The 13,086-nt window shown below is 40.2% G+C and overlaps 1 protein-coding gene across 2 annotated transcripts in view; it reads left to right on the forward strand.

The window, feature by feature from the left end:
* The window catches only part of sntg2 (syntrophin, gamma 2), an 88,762-nt gene that overhangs the window by 56,561 nt on the left and 19,115 nt on the right, over positions 1-13,086 (forward strand). For both annotated transcript variants that reach the window (XM_030045218.1, XM_030045219.1), the window contains exons 10-14: positions 2,729-2,858; positions 4,893-4,931; positions 6,136-6,252; positions 10,124-10,195; positions 10,671-10,880. In XM_030045218.1, coding sequence (XP_029901078.1) covers positions 2,729-2,858; positions 4,893-4,931; positions 6,136-6,252; positions 10,124-10,195; positions 10,671-10,880 — 568 coding nt within the window. The remainder of the gene's footprint in view (positions 1-2,728; positions 2,859-4,892; positions 4,932-6,135; positions 6,253-10,123; positions 10,196-10,670; positions 10,881-13,086) is intronic.

Consider the following 13,086-nt stretch of genomic DNA (forward strand, 5'->3'; position numbering starts at 1 on the left):
AATGAGCTCCTCAGTAGTATTGAGGCTTTCATAGCCCTTTTAAGAAACTCTCACAATTGATATATTTAAAAGGGAACCTTGAAATTAAAGGGCATCTACCTGTGGTGCTTTATATGTTACTGGTTTGTTGCTTAACTAAAAATTACTTAGTAATTTAGATATTACTTATCAGTCACTTGACAGGTGCTGGTTGGTACAATTACTTATTAATTCTTGTGGTGTTACACTTTGATGAGCCACTCTTGTCTTGTTATGTGTAATTGTGAAGATCAATACCAGCCTTGACTCCAAAGTGAGATTCTTTTCAATGCTTTTCTTGCTATGAAATTAAAGCAAACACATTTCTTAACATTAATTATGCTGAAGACAGAATGCCCCAAAGCCTGACTATTTCAGTGTACTCCGTCTGACTAATAAGCAGACGTGGCACATTTTCCCACTCCTCCCCATGCACTGTACCACTAACAGCTGGATTCCTCTCCGAACAGTTTTCCCCGAGTCTTCACATACTCTCAATGCATGTTGACCGGGCAATCTGTCTCAACGCATTTATTATGTTTAGCCAGCAGACAGGAATATCTCAGTGTAGGCCACACAGTATAAAAGACTCCCAAACCCACCACAGACCTTTCAGTGAGGATTTCTCTTCCCTGCCTCTGCTTACTGAAGTTAGAAAGGTTTTACCAGATCCTTTTGACACGGCTGTGATTTCCTCACATCGATCTGCCGGTTGTCCGCTCCTTTGATTAATCTCTTCATTTCTGAGCTCTTCATTCATTACACTCCCTTTATCCCTCATCACATTTCCCCTAGCAGACGTACCCTCCAATTCCCAAGGCTTTGCATTAATTGAAAGGGATCTGTGCGATACGGATTCTGTGATATTAAATCATACATTGACACACTTTCACTTTGTCTGTGTAGTTAGTACTCTTTGTGAGCGTAGTGGTCAGAGATGTTTTAGCACTCAGCTGTGCTTGAGGCTGGTTTTCTAGACAAAGAATACAAAAACTTGGACATCCATTAGTGATGCTATATAGTTAGACAAATCACAGCATAAAGCTAATCTAGGTCAGGGACACTAACCCAGAAAGAATTTGCACTCTTGTTAAATCCAAAAACGACATGTAGGTCTGCTGAGACTCACCTCTGGAGGGCTGCTGGGTCAGTACACAGGCAGCAGAACATAAGATTTTAACAAGCCTATTGCAGATACAGTAAGCCAAGCCAAGAGGGCTTTTTTTTTTTTTTTCAAAAGAGAAAATCACACTCACCAGAGGATTTGTTAAGAATGCTGACTTTGTAACATCTAACCTCTAGGAACTGCTGTGTGCGTGAAGGAGGTAGAGGCGTTCGGTTAGGAACTGTCTTGGAAGATTGCCCTCTCATACTGTGCATACATACCCTCTGCTATTTCTCTTTTCAGCTTTCCCCTCACGTACTTCCACAGCATCTCCCCGCTACTCATGTGCACTGCCTAATGTGCAAGCGTTTTGCCTTTGGAATTCATGCCTAATGTCATGCTTTTCTCCAGGCCCGATGAATGGGAGCGCTAAGCCATCACCTAAAACTGATTTGGAACTGCTGCCATGTTTAGTGCTCCTTCTTGAATGGTATTGACAGCTATCTCTGAGGCTAATGTGTCTGGAGCATGATTTCAATTGCATTGCAAATTAAATGTCAGAAAGCATCACATTAAAGTGATGAATGGGATCTCAGCATAACTGTTTTAAAGTGGCAGTGGTGTTATCTGTGCCATGCAACATGATGATGCACTCTGAGGCATACTAGTCTAGCTTTCATCATTTAGCACATATCTGTGTTCACTTGTTTGTCTGTGCTGTGTGTCATCACTTTTTTGAATCACTAAAATGACCATTGAAATATATTTTGTGTAGCAGTATGCTTAACCACAGAGCAGTCTAAGGGCTTGATAGAAGACAGAAGATACTGCACAGACAGTATACCCACAATACTTTTGTATTCCATTAAGTCATTTTTCCTCTATTCTTCCAGCAAATGTTTTGTGAAGTGTTACTTATTCAGCTTTTGACATCTTTTAGTGAGTATGAAGTGTTGTGCTGGGTGCTCTGTTTTGTTATTGCATCTCTGTTAGCCCATTAGTTTCTGTTTACCACCGATTTGTATATGAGCAATTAAAAAAAATATCTTGCCACTTTTCGGCGCTGGTATTTCATAATAATTTTAAAAATGTCACACCACTGTTGCTTGTTTTTTTAGTGGCACCTCCTCAAATGCAGTGCAATGAGTTGTTGCTGGTGAGCCTTTGGCTACAGTTGTCAACAACCACATGTGCGCTCCCACTGTTCAACACGCATAACTCCTGTCCATATTCCCTTTTAATTAGAGCCACATGTCATGAGCTCCCATCTCATGGGAGCTTTAATTTAAAATCTAAAAATAGTTTGAATCCCCTCACAGAAAGTATGGAGCTGCAGAATTATTGTTACAAAAACTGATTGGCAGGATTGATGAAATGTGACTCCAAAGCATTTGTATGAGATATTTTGATGCTGCAAGATATGTCTACAGTTTTTGTGATAAGCAAACACTAACCCCCAGGCATCCTGCTGGCACATGTTGCATTACAGTAACATGTAATGTAAACTTACTGCAAGCAATGCTCAGCTCTAACTTCACTATGCACAAAATTGCTTTCAAGCTCCAGCGCCACTCCTCTCTAACTTTGACCTCTATGCTCCTCCAGGTCCAACTGTTTTGAAGTCTTTGCCTTCGATGGAGCCAGCACCAATATTCTTCAATTTTGCACTGCAGCTGAAAGCACAGACTGGCTCCAAGCAATATCTACAAATATCAATGCTTTGACACAGGAAAATGTAAGACCATCTGTAAACGTCAAAGGCTGGGTTGGATGTTTCAGTGGATCTTGGATTGAAGATGAAATTTAAAAGAAAACTTGAGACTTTGACCAGTAGCATTTCTTTCTTTTTAAGCCTTTTTGGCCATTTCTTTATTTTCTTTCTTTATGAGACAGTCACCGTGAAGAAAGATAGGAAAGGTAGGGCAGAAAGAGAGGGACGACATGCAGAAAGGGGTTTGGATCCGATTCGAACTCAGGCCGCTGCAGCTTCACCTTGGTATTACATGGTACATGCACTACATGGTGAACCGCTGGGCAGCCCCAAGCTTTTATTTCTTGTAGAATGGCCCAGTACTAATATCAGCATTTTGATCACATATTTGGAATCATTTGATCATATGCAAAATTTACGTGAGCTTATGTAGAGTGGACGGACTTTTGTTGCAAATTTGATCTCAGACAGCTCAAACAGCACATGCCTGGGGTTCAGTACCTCATCTGGCCCTGATGTCGATGCAGCAGCAAGGAACTGGCGAGTCGTAGCTACAGTAAGCTAAGCTAAAGTGCCTTAGCTAAAGCAGGCAATACAGAATTTTTGGGGGGGTGCAGAAGCGGGTATATGCAGCAGTAGAGCACATTCGTGTGCACAAGATGTGATTGGAGATTGCAGAGCTTCCTTGAGGTGATTGGTTGTTTGATTTGTCTCAGGCAGATTTTATCAAATGAGATTATAATGGCAGGAGCAGCCTGGAAAACCAATTTTTTTTTTTCCACAGTGGATTTAGTTTGGATCAGACCCTCTGTGTATAATGGTTATTTGTCAAAATTATGAAGAAAAAAGTTAGCTGCACAAGCTTTAACAGGGGAAGAATTTAAGTCACAGTAACTCAACAGCACCTATGAGTCAATCTGAAATTATACTCACTGGTTAATTTAATCATTAGATTGAATCAATGTAGAATCTGGTTGACAGCATCTCATCTGATTAATTAATGCACAAATATAACCAAGGTGAACCTTTTTAGTTCATGGAACCTCAGCCTTTAAAAAAACAAAACTTTCAAGTGAAGTTTTTCCATTTCCTATATTTGCTGAAGCCACATAAATAAAGAAAACTTTGAAATGCTTACAAAATACATGTTTTGCCCACACTGCTTTTGTCAGTTGTTACATGTATTCTTCCCCTTTAATTTTCCACAGCCAACATACACAGAGTACAGCAGGTTTTGATAGACCCTTACAGGCAAGCAGTCATTGAGTCACAGAGGCACCTCTCTCCCTCTGCTGTCAAAAGAGCCTCTCTTGTACCTAATTAATGACTGCTAAGTAGTCATTCGGCATGTTCACTTCTCTCTCTCATTTCCTCTTATTTCACTTTGATTATCACACTGATGATGTACTGGCAATTTTGGCAAAGCATGCAGACGTGAGCCGTGCCCGTCGATTGCACAGCTGCCTTTTTTTAAAAAGTGTGATTAATTCATGCCTGCATCACCTAATTACGGACGTGGAGTGTGATTGCTAAATGGCCAATCAGGATGTGATTGTGTGCTTGCTTTTGGGAGAGCGGAACTCTGACTTTTGTTTTGGTGACCTACAACCTATAAATAGACTCCGTCATACCCTTGGGCTCCCTCGTGTGCTTGTCAAGTAGCAGTGGTTGTAGATGACGGCAGAGGGCTGTCAGCTGGCAGTGGAGAGGGCTATATGCCATTTGGGTCGTTTGATGTTCATTTAGCAAGACTGAAGGGAAGGGAATTGGACAGCTAGTCAGTGGCTGATAACAGAGGGATTTCAGGTGGCAATAATACTGGAATCCATAGTTGGGGCCTGCAGCTCTGATTACATCTGTAAACATAAAAATTGACTATCTTGACCATCACACAATTCAGTAGACATGGTTGATTGTTTTTGCCTGGGGACTGATCACTTTATCATATCTTATGTCAGCTTCTCCATCTCAAACCTTTTGAAGTAATACCTTTGATATATATTTTATGTGATTTCATTATCGGTCACTGACATGTACTTTTTTTTCCTTTCCCCGTAGATAAAGATCATCAACAAATACTGCTCCTCAGATGATCAGGTACGCCGACGGCATTTTCAGGCCGCTTACAAATCACGTAACACCAGAAATAAGACAGCACTTACTGGCACGGACATTTTGGCAAAGCCTTTCTCAGCATGCTTACAGACAAACCAATTCACAACCTTGAAATGACACAGGGGCTTCACCTTCACAATAAATAGCAATGTCCATAGACACAAAAACAGGAAAGCAGTGCCCCCTAAAAGAGAGAGAGCAGGGGCTACAAAAACCTTGGTTTGAGACCACTCCTCATTTGCGATGATATAAGATGATTGGTTTGGATTACTGGCTATGTAGCCATATTTAACCATTCAGTTGCCTAATACCTACATGTTATACACTGGTATATTGTTATAAGTTCTTCTAATTTTTCTACAATTTTCAGTAGTTTTGATTTTGTATTTTTTAGTGACCAGTGCAGCAACCTTTGTTATGTTGTTGCATCACTGTTTGTAGGATTGCTGTATAATAGTTGCTGTTTTTAGAGTCTGTATGATGTATTTTTCTATGCATGTGTCATGTTGAAATCCTATATATTACTGTAGAGCCTTTATGGGAGATTTTTATAGTTCTTTATTTCTCTGTTAGCAGGGGTGTTGTTTAATGTTGCAGCTCTATTGTGAAGGTGAAGCACCTATGAATACAAGATAATATGTGAAATAAATGAAATTAGTTAGTTGAGTAAATTGTCATTTTGGAATTATGATTAATCAGGAAGATTGGCTGTATATGTTTTATCAGACACGGCATGAAACGTTGCGATTTATTTAAAGTGCAGGAGGTGGAAAGAGCAGAATGGAACGATTGGCATTCATTGTTCATCACAAGATTTAAGAGTGTAGCAGATGAGGCAGTGCAGTAGATACTGTACAGATATGCTGCATACAGAGAGGAAGAGAGAGAAGTCCCAGTTCAATCTGATGTAGACCAAAGGTAAACAGTTGCAGAGCCGCCGAGACTGCAGCACCACAGTGCTGTAGGGTGTCTTTTAAGTGTAACACTTCGAAGCTGTCTCACTGTTCCTCTTGTTTAATTCAATTCCTTTGACAGTGCAAGGTGTAAAGTTTTACCATCTAAGACTGTTGATAAAGAAAGTGAATCTGGGTGTTACATGGCTACTTTCCTTTTTCAGTTTCTCACATACTCTTTTGAGTTTTGAAGTCCAAATTTTTTGCATATCATCCTGTATATCTTCCTGCAGGTTGTTTACATGGGCTGGGCGTGTGAAAGCCCTGAGGGAAGTGTTGCAGTTCGAACCTCCGCATACAAGTTCCTGGCATTAAGAGGACCATCTTTTTATATCTTCCGAGGCCCACCGGTATTTGACTCTGTACCATTTTCCTGTTTGATAAACTCAAAAAATAATCTTTCTTTTTTTGCCACAATATTGGGATGATACTTTGGCCTAAGGGTGATTTCACACCTGCCTTGTTTAGTCCAATTGAATTGAACTCTGGTGCATTTCCTCCCTTGGTGCAATTAGATTGAGCAGGTGTGAAACCAGCAATCACAATCGGGTGCAGACCAAAACAACTGGACCGAGACCCTGCTGAGTAGGTGGTCTCAGCTCAGGCGCAGTATTACTCGTGATTAATAACAGAAAGGGGCAACTTGGTAGAGTTAGCAACACAATGAAGCAAGGGTTGACAGAGAGCAACAAGGAAATATATTGGTATACAGTCCAAATGAGTACCACAATAATGAAGAAATGCCAAGGCTGCTGCTGCCACTCCATGTCCATGTTGGAGAAAACATTAAAAAAAAAAAAAAGAAAAGAAAAAAAAATCTGCTGACAGCTCCCATATGGCTTTTGTTGATACATTTTGGTTAATTTAAATTCTTTACTGTGTGAAATCAAACTGAGCCAAATGAAAAGTGCAACAAAGTATCAGTTATTTCACTTATTCAAACCACAGCACGTGCACTATAGGTGTGAAAACATCCTAAGAGTCATCTAAGAACCAGGAAAAAGAGTAATTCCAATCAGACTTTACAGAACTTCAGAGGCATCATGATTTTATGCATGCTTATCTGTGACTGATCTGCTTATCTGCTCTGTTTTTTACGTAACAAGTTGGCAGCATCTATAAAATTAGCCCATTCTCATTCCCAGGGTGTCAAATACCATAGCTTGGTCACGCCCTTCTGCATCTGATAATGATACCAAAGGCGCCTTTCAGTGTCCGATACCAACGGCACCCATTGGCGTCAGTATGAGATATGGGGGATGGTGATGTAGTATGAAGAGGGAGAAGCCACAGAGCCCTTACACACCGGACCTAAGTTTGATTCCCGTATCCAGGGAGACCTTTTGTGTGTGACCGAGACCTTTTCCAGACATTTTAAAGGGGATGTGCAAACCTTCTTATGGTTAGGCAGCTCAGGGAATTCAAATTCCCCTACAGAAAACCTGTGTGAGCAGAAAGACTAAATACAAGTGAAGGAGCTTTTCTCAAACATCACGAGTTCTTGGCTTATATAAATGTTGATCAGATGAGAGAGACATCCTCTCAGCATACATAACAACATTACCTCACGGGAATTACCCACTGGGATTGGAGAGAGGAGGCTCCATGACACTTAACCAAGTGGTTTTGATTGCATCTCACCCTTCCACCGAGCGTGACCAAGCTGCTGTATGTGATGACCTGGGAGTAAGAATGTGTTGGTAAAATACTGTAAGCCTCAGCTGTAATTAAACAGAGGAGAAAGGCTGGTAATGATTTCATTTTTTCTGGGATATACCTGACTGGTATATGCACACGCACACACACACACACACACACGTACGTATGTGTGTGTATATCTATCTATCTATCTATCTATGTATGTATGTGTGTGTGTGTGTGTGTGTGTGTGTGTGTGTGTGTGTGTGTGTGTGTATATAGATATATAGATATAGATATAGATATAAAAACATGTGTGATAGACAGATAGACATACACAGGGCAAAGACTTTCTCCAGTGTCATGCAGTCAGTATGTTTATGCTATGCAGTGTATTTGGTATGAGCATGTTGACTGTATCAGTAAAATAGGCACCAGGAGAAGCCATTGTGACTATAATGAATGCCCTCAAGGCTTTGTGGCTTTTATAACTACAGTGCATGTGAAGTGTGTTAAAAAGAATTACATTTACTCAAATTATAGTCATACCTTTATATTTTGTTGCTATATCATAATTAGTTTGGTCAAATGTGAGTATTAATTAATATTTTACTGGATACATAATAATGCACTGTACAGGGCAAGGTAAGGTAAGCTTATTTGTATTACACCTTTCAAAGACAAGAACAACTCAAGAAAAATAAGACTGATATAAGACATAAAAATGTAGTAAAATAAATGACAATGTGTATATATATCATCATTCCTAAAAGAATGTTAGCATTCCCCTAACTCTGTGCATGCACGTGTGTCTGTCTGTCTGTCTGTCTGTCTGTCTAGAAGCAAGCACCACTCAGTGGAGGGAGATCAGCAAAGTCTGTTTCATTCTTTCTTGACTGCCAGGGGCACACTGCCTATGCGCAGGTTAAGACACAGTGTGAACCAAAACACCTGATTGGTCATGACAGAGTATCAGATTGGTATAAAAACTGTTGCACACAATCTCAGTCTGTCTCTTTCACCCTCTTGCTTCATTTGCCTAGTGTTCTCTGCAGGTTAATTGGTCCACAGGTCCACCCTCCAGCCCCTTTGACTTTTCAGGCGCTGGGTGAGCATTTTCTGCCCTCCTCCGTTTCAGTTGGGGAAGAGTGAAAAGCTAACTTAATGTGCACAGTTTGTACACTCAAATTGAACACTGCTGCTATGACAGATTTGAAAGGGTCACAGTAGCTGCCTGTCACAGTGGGCGGGACTCGGGCCTGGCATTGTCTCAGCACAGACCATCACACTGGGCTGCTGATAGCATCAAACAGGCGGCATCATGGGCGATGGCCTGCCGTTCTCCAGGTTGTACAGGCTCAGCTTAGGTCTGGCTGCATGCTGGCCTCAGCTGATCTCAGCGGTTTTGACACCTGACCAGTAAGTGAGTGTTCATTCTCTGTGACACTGCCGGTATTAGTCATCCACTTGCTTCGCTTCCACTTGCAGTCAGAGGGAATGAAACAGAATGGAGGTCATACAGGTAACTGTGGTTCTGCGAATTACTGTATGACTCTGACCCTCAGAACCTGAATGTAGAAGAATGGTAATTTCACTCTTTGCTGTGGTCATTTGGTTGGCACAGCATAAAATGGTGGTCCTTGTTGTTATTGTGACAGTGCTAGTTTCAATCCATGTGTCCTGATGTGCTACATGAGAACTCACACAATGTCATATTGCTGTACTGGCCTTTAAGGCAAATTTGTAATTTGTGATATAGAGCTATACGAATAAAATGAACTTGACTTGACTTAGACAACTGTCAAAAACTCAAAAGTAAAATCTGACATTAGGTACGAGGTTAGCATAGCAGTAGCAAAGACTTTGCCTCTCTTAGCAGCTCTCTTCTTATCTCTTACAGTAAGCGCCATCAAACATATTGTCTTAAATGCTACAAACTGTTGGAGTTTAGCCAAACTTCAGTGGAGAGCAAAAGTGTGTTAACTTAATCTACACAGATGGATTAACTTAACTATAAGGGAAGTCTCTGCTATAGCCATTTTTGCTCACTGTGCAAAGAAAACGTTTGATCTAACCTACTAAGAAAAGAGCAGCGACGTGTTAACGACCACCTCGTAGTGCCAGCATAAGTCACAGCTTAATTTGACAGTCTGCTTTCGTCCTTGCGGCAAAATCTCTCACCTCAGTCAGTGAAGTCAGCACCGCACAAAAATGGCTGTTGCTCCGAACATACTCGAACGTTGTTTTGAAAGGGAATGGCCATTCGACTCCGTTGAAGTTCTCTGTTCTGAACACTTGGGGTCTTGAGGCAAAAACACTATTGGAGTGAAATTTTAGGCTGCAATGTTTTTTTTATACAAATGGAGGGACTTGACTTTATTGATAGACATTTTCGACCTTGAGCACAAAGGCATAAATCCACTTTGTTCACTTGCATTACCACTCAGGAATTCACAGAGCCATGGTTACCTGCCTAACCTCTGTATGCTTTTAGTGTTTGTATAAGCAGGTTCTCTGCACAAGTAGAAAAGGGTTGAGATATTCCTGATGTTCATTTGGCAAACCTTGATGTTTGTTTCTCAGGTCAGTGCCGCTGACTGGGGACAAGCTGAAACCACATATCACCTCTATGAGGTTCTTTTCAAAGTTCACAAGGTATGTCAAAAGCAGGTAGGGCTGCACAAAAAAATATCAGATTCACAGTTTTCAGTACTGTTTGTACAGTTTGCCGTTTCTTCTTCTCTTTTGTTATTTTTTTAATCAGAAAGATGAGATTTTCATGAAATGTCCTTGGGTCATTTTTCGATTGCAGTATTTGGCAAAATATCTTAAACAGTAAAATAATACTGTATTGGATTGATTTTTGTCAATATCTTGCATCTCCAATGAGGCCATGTGTGTTATAATTGCAATACCCATCAGTAAAAATGTTCGGGCAAAAAGTGTATCTACAAAGATCTTCAGTGAAATGAAACCCTGAAAATGCTCTTTGATCTCAGCATGATCAAGTCGTCTTTTTGTGTCGGGCCTAATAAAGGTTTCATATTTTCATCAAAATTAAATCAAATAACTCGTATCAACCATATCAGCATGCTTATGCCGTAAAATTGCATTGTGGGATTTGTTTCAGCTGTGGATGGCAGAGGACTGCTGGCTGCAGGCTCGGCTCTACTTGGGGCTTGAGCATTCTCCTGAGCAGCAGGACAGCGAGTCTCTGTGCTTCAGCATCCTGGTTGGCCACGGCCAGAGCCACACCTTCAGGGTAGAGCTGGCCAGTGACCTCGCTGTGTGGGAGAAGTCTTTTCAAAGAGCCGTCTTCATGGAGGTGCTGAGACTTCGTGTAAGTACGTCCAAATACAGTAAGGCAGGTTTTCTATAATTAAAGCAGGAAATGCTTTTGTTGTTTATTGTATTTTTACTACTTTTGAATTTTGCTCAAGGGGATTTTGCACAGGGAGTCTGCAAGGCATTTGACAAAAATTCCCCCTGCTCTTAAAGCTCTTAATTCTATGTGCAGTATTTTGTGTGTCCCTTTATTACTGTGATTTAATAGTGGTATGAAGAAGGTTTGAAGTCTCTGAAAGTTCATTTTTATATCATAGTGGAATGAATAGAAATGAAAAATGGGTGTTAAAAGGTAGGAAAAACAATATCGGAGCTCTAAAATGCATCTTGTTTTTTTTCCTGAAAAGATTAGCAGAAATGAAATACATACATTTTGTAGATGCTACACTAAAAACGCAGAATCACTGCAGTTACCTCTTGCTATTTAGAGCAAGCAACACGCACAATACAGATTTAGGTGTTTGTCCTTGGTCCTTTTTTATGTTGTCCGGTCCTCATTGAATGACTACGCGCTCAGGAGCTAGTGTTTTGTGTTTGGAGACTATAATGTTACCTCTGTTTTCTTAATATTCTAGCTCACTACTTAAAATGTCTTCCACCAGGTCATGCAAATTGGAAGTCACAAGGGGAAGCTTGTGACTTCCAAAAGACAGTTGTGAAACCAATGATTAATATCACAACATCTACATTCTTTTTGTTTTCGAAAACAATGAGTGATGCTAGACCATCTTTCCCTACCTTTTTATATGGATTAGATTGCTCTGTAGCCTAGTTTGTTCCTTGACTTGTCACCTCTGTGGCAGGTGTTCAGTTTCCTGATCGATGCCACTGACAGAAGGAGAATTAGGATGAATTAAAATGTAGCAACATTGTGGTTGATGCATAGCTCAGCCGTGATATGACCCTATAATGCACACACACTGGAGCCAGAGGACATTTGCCTACACAACCTTGAGTCAGGTTTGTGAACACAAACAACAACCAAGTCTCTTATCGGTATAGTCATCAAGATCAGGCTTTTACACCCAAATGAGCTTTTATTCTAATTTTATAGTTTTACTATTCCCTGCCTGTCTTGGGATTTGAACAATCAGCATTCAAGTGAGAAGGCTGCGGCGCCAGTCTGTAGCTTTCTGTTGCCTCAAAACTTATTTGGAGGAAATTGACAAATAAATCTGACACCATAGCTTACCACTGGAGAAAAGGCCATCTGCAACTGGATAATAATTATTCTGTATTCAGAAACATTTTGAAGCTATAATTAAGAATACTGGTATAACTAGATATTGCAGGATGATTGACTGAGCTCATGAAAGTGATAGAAAAAAAATTCAAAAGACGCTTGATTTCTATTGTGTTCCTCCCATTTTGTTATGGCCTAACAGGAAATGACAGATGGAATGCAGACAAAAAGGGAATTCACATGCCAGAAAGTATAATCAGATTGTTTAGCATTCTGTTTGAGTCTGTCTCACATGTCTGTGGGAATGTATATGAATTTTGATATGAATGAGCATTATAGATATTAAAGAAAAATCATACAGTTATGCTGTGTTTCTGAGTGCAAGTCAAATCATACAGATTATATTAAGGACTGGTTGATGTCATGATTTCTAAGAAATGCCCTAAGCCCCAGTTAAGTTTAAAACAAATGGTTGATGTAAAGTTTGATGAACTGTTTGAACTGACACTATTCCTTCCCACTAGTAATTTAATGCTCCGACAGTGATACATGATTACACTTGATAAAAGTGTATTCTACAGACACATTGCAGTTTCTATGCTGCTTTTAATTCTCCTTCCGAGGGAACTAATAGCATTTAAGATAAGCTCAGCATCAGCCTGTTTCCCCGTAAACAGTATTGTTAGTTTAAATACATTTAGCTTGAGGAACCTAAAGAACTTAGTCCTCACCTCACTGAGCCATTAAATTGCCTGTTAAGCAAAGATGTCTTAAGTATAAAGGCGATGAACTTTTGTGGACAGTGCATAGTGCAGTTATGCTTAGGAAGCAGATATCATTAACACTTTTTAGCATGGACCTGACCTTTCCAAAGGTTATCTTTCTAAAGGTTGCATTATATTGCATCTCATGTCTATCACGAGGCCCTGCTGCTAATAAACCATCATGGACACATCACCACTAAATTTAAGGTTAAAGGGTCATTAAGTAATCTATGACCCTCATCAGCCTCTATTGG

Source organism: Myripristis murdjan, chromosome 22, assembly GCF_902150065.1.
Source record: "Myripristis murdjan chromosome 22, fMyrMur1.1, whole genome shotgun sequence".
Lineage (NCBI taxonomy): Eukaryota > Metazoa > Chordata > Actinopteri > Holocentriformes > Holocentridae > Myripristis > Myripristis murdjan.